The following is a 6,000-nucleotide window of genomic DNA, read 5'->3' on the forward strand; positions in this document are numbered from 1 at the left end:
TATACCCACAAAGATAGTTGGATTTTTACCTCCGTACAAATGGATGAAAAATGAATTGAAATGAGATCATTGTTCCTCACAAAGATGTTTTTTGTTTTTCTTCAGTAAACCTTTTATTTTGAAGTAAATTTAGATTTACAGAAAACTTGCAAAGATAGTGCAGATTTCTCGTGTGCCCTTCATCCAGTCTCCTCCATTGTTAAGTGGATTTTTTGGGTTTTGTTTTTTTTAAACTGTTGTAAAAACAATACTGCAACATTAATAGAAATAAAAATTAAAATTTTCCTACACTTTCAGCACCCTGACAAATTGAACTGTTAAAAAATTAAAACCGAAAGTTCTGTTTCACCTCCCTTCCCTCCCCGGACCCCAAACAGATCCTGCTATCTAGAGATAGCCATTATTAATAGTAGCAGTTTGGTATTTATCCTTCCAGGTCTTTTACCCTGTCTACATAAACATCTCACATGCATCATCTGTTTTTCCATAAAAATAGAGTAATACTAGGGGCTATCTTTTTTTCTTCGTGTAATTAAATATAATATAGTTACTAAAATAGTCACTATATTACTATATGTATATATAGTTACTAAAATAGTTACTATGTTACTATGTGTATATATATAGTTACTAAAATAATATTCACATAGTGCAATATTCTGTTTCTGAGATTATCTCATATTGCCACACAGAGATCTAGCCTGACCTATGTAAGGGCTTCATGGTATTCCGTCATATGGCTTACCATGATAATTTTCACCAGTTCCCTATTTGTGGACACGTAGGGTGCCTCAAGTGTTCTCCTGCAACAAACAGTGCTGCAATGAGCATCTTTCTCCCTGTGTTTTTCTTTGTTTTTTTGCACAATCCTGAGTATATCTGTTCTGTAGAATAAATTCCTGGAAGCAGAGTAGCAGAGAACATTGGAGTTTGGATTTTTAGAGATATTACAAAAGTGACTTCCAGACAGGTGGCCCCAGCTCACACTCCCGCGTCAGCGTGTGTGGGCCTGTGCTTCTTTCCCACATCAGATCTCTTAGGCATTCTGATAGATAAAAACGGTATCTCAAATGGTGTTTTAATTTGTAATTCTTTACTTACGAGTAAGGATGAGCATCAAGAATAGAGCGCGCCCTCTTCTTGAAAACCCTCTGGTTAGAATCAGCTCCTTTCTCGCTTCAAACACAGTGAGGTCAGAGCACTTGACCCTCCAAGAATGTCACTTTTCCTCATAACTTCCTTATCATAGCTCTCATCTCTAAGGCACCTGTTTGACTGCAAAACAGGGAAGCATTAGACATTTTGCCATGAATCACAGAACAGTTTCTATTGAAAACATTTCTGATACTTAATTAAAAATTATCTTGAAGGTACGTTTGGATTAGCTAGAGCAAAAGTCTTGCCACGTGTAGCTGATGGCAGTGGCAGCAAAGCAGCTTCCCTGGGCCCTGGAGGGGGGCATCTGCTCTGAGTGGATTCTGAGGTCCTGGCTCCTCTAGCAATCCCGGAGCAGAAAGGGGACTGCTTCAGCAAATGAAAAACGTGCTTTTGTCTCCCTTTGTTTTGCTAAAGATGCACTCAGCTAAACATGAAAGTGGCCAAACTCACCACTGAGCTCAAAGAGGAGCAGGAGATGAATAAGTGTTTAAGAGCCAACCAGGTCCTCCTACAGAATAAGCTAAAGGAGGAGGAGAGGGTGTTGAAGGAGACCTGTGACCAAAAAGACCTACAGATCACTGAGATCCAGGAGCAGCTGCGTGACGTCATGTTCTACTTGGAAACGCAGCAGAAGATCAACCACCTGCCTGCTGAGACCCGGCAGGAGATCCAGGAGGGACAAATCAACATTGCCATGGCCTCGGCGACCAGCACCCCCTCCTCCGGGGGCAGTGGGAAGCTGCCCTCCAGGAAGGGCCGCAGCAAGAGGGGCAAGTGACCTTCAGAGAACAGATGCCCCCAAGACTGTTCTCCCTGGCACCGAAAGGGTGTGCTAGAACTTTCAGCTGAATGCGGGGGTGGACCGTAAGTAAGTACATCAAGTGAGGATCAAGCCACGATTGTTTGGATCTTTTCTTTCCTAGCATGTGGTTTAATGAATTAGAGGGTTGATGACTCGGACAGCTGAAGGTAATGGGCAGGCAGTATTTGAAAAGGTGGCTGCTTTTCTCAACCTTGATAGTTCACTAACCTCAGACATTCTTATGACCATTTTGCCTTCCTACTTGATAGATGCCCCAACTCTGCTGTGCATTTTTCCGTTGTATTTATTGAGTTGGTCTATTTGACACTCAGTCCTGGGGTCAGTTTAAGACATTAATTTTTTTTCTTGGTCACTTCAAAGGTAACAATACCTAGCACTCAGTACCGAACCTCCCTGAGGTCTTAGCAGCTGCTTTAACGAGAGGTTCCTATTGAGTACTGAGGTGTTAGGAAAATTCCCTAGCATTAGTCTCCCATCACTGTCATCCACCATTTCCTCTGGGAAATTGAAGAATTGTTTTGCTGTTTTCTGAAAAGAGGCTGGGCCTGTTAGCCGTGCACTGGCTTGTCACCAGCAGCCGTCTCTTCCAGCTCTAGGGCTGGCCAGGAACAACAACGAACCGGGGGCAGAGTCGACTCCGGCTCAAGGAAAGGGGGGCATTTCCACTTTGTTTATTTTTGGTGACTCCACACGTCCTTGGGAACCTCAAATGAGGAGGCTTAATGGTTGCTCCAAGATTTAAATCTCAGAGTGGACTGCCTGGCGTCTAGCAAGAAGAAGAGGGCAGGTTCATCATCCATGTGAAAAGGTAGAGTGAGGCCTCTGACCAGCTTGTTGTCTGTTTTGCTGGGATCAGTATTTTCTGGATGTTTATAAAAGATTAGGCTGCATGTTCAGAGTAGAACCATGCTAGAGGGCGCTTGGGCAGATTTTCAGTTATGTTTTCAAGATAGAACCAAAGGCTGTTTCTAAATCTGAAAATTAGAATTTTAACAGAGCCACCTGTAAAACTCTCATGCAGTGCTTGTGGTGGGCCAACAGAGGGACGTACTTCTTCTAGAGCCATAAACGTCAAATCATTTGTAATATTCAGGAAGTAAGCAAAATTGAAAGAAGACCGTGTTGGAATTTAGCTTCAACAAGAGATAGCTGGGTAGCTTAATAAGACATTCTGTTAAACGGTGGATGTTTTCTTCCTTCTTTATAATTAGCCAAAGTTTTCAAATGATCACATTTCAGAATTGTTTTTTTAGCCTGTAATTGGGCCTCATTCCCTTTGACCTAAACGTCTTACATGCAACTTTTTAACACACAACTGCATAGTCATCACCATGTACTTCTGTGGGATGAGCTGCAACATCTCCCAAAGAACCTTACCTGTATCTTTGCAAAACGAATGTACTCACACATTCTCACTTTTGACATAGGACAGACCAACTCTGTAAGTCCCCCTTGGACTTGTATACAGATATCTTAAAGAAAGAGTGGGGATGTAAAGCATAACCTAATTCTCTTTCCTATAGAGATTCTATTTTATTTAAAATCTATTTTTACACTAGTTAGAATCCTGCTCTTCTGGCCAAGTACTTGTCTTGCATGTCTGACCTTGCAGAAGCTGGGGTGGATTGCAGCATACTAATTAAGAGAATTAGAAATAGTGTACAGAGCTGGCTCACTCCTCGTTTCTCTGAGACTGCCTCTACCAGCAGCTGGGAGGGCAGAGGTTTTCCGCACAGGTGGGATAAATGCTCTGAAAGGCTGCAGCTAGAGGAATGAGCAAATAGGCATATGTTTCCAAGCTACTTGAAGGTTAAGGAAAAAAAACTAAGAAAAAAAATTTCGAGGTATATAAAGAATATGTTGTTGTTTTTTAAAACGGTCATAGTCATGTGTTTTGAATTTGACATTATATAAGGTGGGGGCTGGTTAGTGTTTTCTTCAGGATGGAAATGAACCACTTGACATACCCATACTACCTGGAAAAATGAAATTGCATTAAAATAACCAAACTTTGAAATGATTCTGCCCTGTGTGAAATTTGTGTCTCTCTGATTGACATTTGCTTGGGAGCATGTAGCTAATAATCCAATGGCCTGGATTTAAAAAGAAGTCTAAAAATCAATAATGTGTGTAGTGAACAGCTTGATGATTCATCTTTCAGCCCTTTCGCTCCAACTTCCCAAACTAATGAAAAGTAGCTGAGCCAGATTCAGAGTTGGGAAAATTGTCTGAATTTGGAGGCTTGGGGCAGGGGAAGGTCCAGGCACACAGTTCTTTTAGAACTGAAAGTAATCAATTTATAAACCTGAGAATTTTTCCCAAGCCCCAGCAAGCTGAGATTGTTTTATTTTGGGAAATTGTCACAAACATGACTGTTTAGAATATGTTGAGTTACATAAAGCACCAAACCAATTACCCCCTCCCTGCTTGCTTTTCGGTGTGGTTGTCTTCATCAAAAAGGCTGAGAGACTGATTTAAACAGTCAGCCAAGAGAGCGTGGAGAACTTGGCAAATCACAAATGGACAGCCTTCTGCCATCACTTGGAAATCCCTCTTCTAATACAGTTGGGATGCACAAGCTGAAGATGCTAGCCACAAGATTTGGCTGTGGCACATGGTGCCACGTCGTGTGTGCTGATGGCATATTTTGGCTCGTGTGATGAAGCCCGTGGGCTTATCTGGAACAGGACAGCCACTCTGCTTTCTCAGGGATGGCGCTGATTACCTCTGCGGCACAGGGATCCTGCTGCATTGCTTTCTGTTGGCAGCAGCAGGGAGATGTTTCACTTTGCAGAAGGGCTCCAAGGAGCCTCTTAAGAACCCGCTCCTGCTCCTAGATGGTGTCAGGGGACACCTAAACTCCCTAGAGACCCAGCCGTCACCTTCAGCAAGTTTAGGAAGCCACTGAATGTTCTTCGGCAGGTTCTGCAGCTGGCTAGGCCTTTTCATTCTTGCCTGTGAAAATCCGTGAAATGGGATTCCTAGAAAGTCTGCAGAGTGGCCACCGCAACAGATACAGCATTTAAAGTTTTAAATGAAGGAAAGAGTGAAATAATAATAGTGAGAAAAGTCTTTGCCTTCAAGAACCCCTGGTTTTACCCTGGAGTCAAGGCATAAGTCACCTTCCCTCCTGCAATGTAAAGTTGATTTTTTCTCCCCGAATGCTATACTGTTGTCTGCCTGGAGCAAATAGAGGAGGAACATTCTTTGCATTTGTGCATGAGGGCAAGTTACATAAGGCTGGTTTTATTTATTTATTTATTTATTGGGTGGGGATTTGTGGGCAGGAGAAGGAAGCCTTCTTCATTTGGATTAATGTCACAAGCAGCTCCTTTCCACCCTCGTTCCAGTTTTTCATGGTAACCCCTCTACCTTGCATCCAGGAAATTCAGGTGCTCTCCTGGAATGCTCACAAACACTTCAGACAGTAGGTTCTACCAGACAGTAATTCTGCAAGCTGTACTTCCAGAAGCCGAAACTTACGAGATCATTCTAGCTAGTATTGTTTTCATAAGTATTGAGTGGTTTCACTGCAGTTCTGTAATCTAGGAGAACATGGAAGGGCTCTGCAGTTGGTTCTTAATTTGGGATTTTGCTTTCTTGCTGCATCAGAGATGACTGTGGTCTTTGGGGCCTAATGTTGAATTGCTTCAGGTCAGAAAACTTTTCTCTGGAATCATCTAGAAAATGCAGTTTGGGCACTTGGCACAGAGCTACCCTGGTGCAGATAACATTTGAGTGAACTAAAGCAGCTTTGCTTATTTTCAGACCATGTTCAAAATCCCTTGACCCAAGATTCTTTTTAGATCCGGCCCCGAGATTGCCTCTCGAACATAAATGCAGGGAAGTTTGTACATGGTGGAAAGTCAATCAGAGAGAAATCACCTGTGCGGTCCTGTAACTTGAATGTTTACAGTAACCAGGATAATTCCACTCTAGGATAATGAGATTGATGGTGTAATTCTTTTCAGTAAGGTAAAAGTAAACTTGTAGCACTTAGCATAGTTGTCAAATAGAAA

The 6,000-nt window shown here is 42.3% G+C and overlaps 1 protein-coding gene across 1 annotated transcript in view; it reads left to right on the forward strand.

The window, feature by feature from the left end:
- Positions 1 to 4,373, forward strand: part of BRAP (BRCA1 associated protein) — a 40,734-nt gene extending 36,361 nt beyond the window's left edge. Inside the window, exon 12 of the mRNA XM_004379073.2 lies at positions 1,573 to 4,373. Coding sequence (XP_004379130.1) covers positions 1,573 to 1,936 — 364 coding nt within the window. The 3' untranslated portion in view covers positions 1,937 to 4,373. The remainder of the gene's footprint in view (positions 1 to 1,572) is intronic.
- Positions 4,374 to 6,000: the final 1,627 nt, after the last annotated feature.

The sequence above is a fragment of the Trichechus manatus genome, unplaced genomic scaffold (assembly GCF_000243295.1).
Source record: "Trichechus manatus latirostris isolate Lorelei unplaced genomic scaffold, TriManLat1.0 scaffold00061, whole genome shotgun sequence".
NCBI classification, from domain to species: Eukaryota; Metazoa; Chordata; class Mammalia; order Sirenia; family Trichechidae; genus Trichechus; species Trichechus manatus.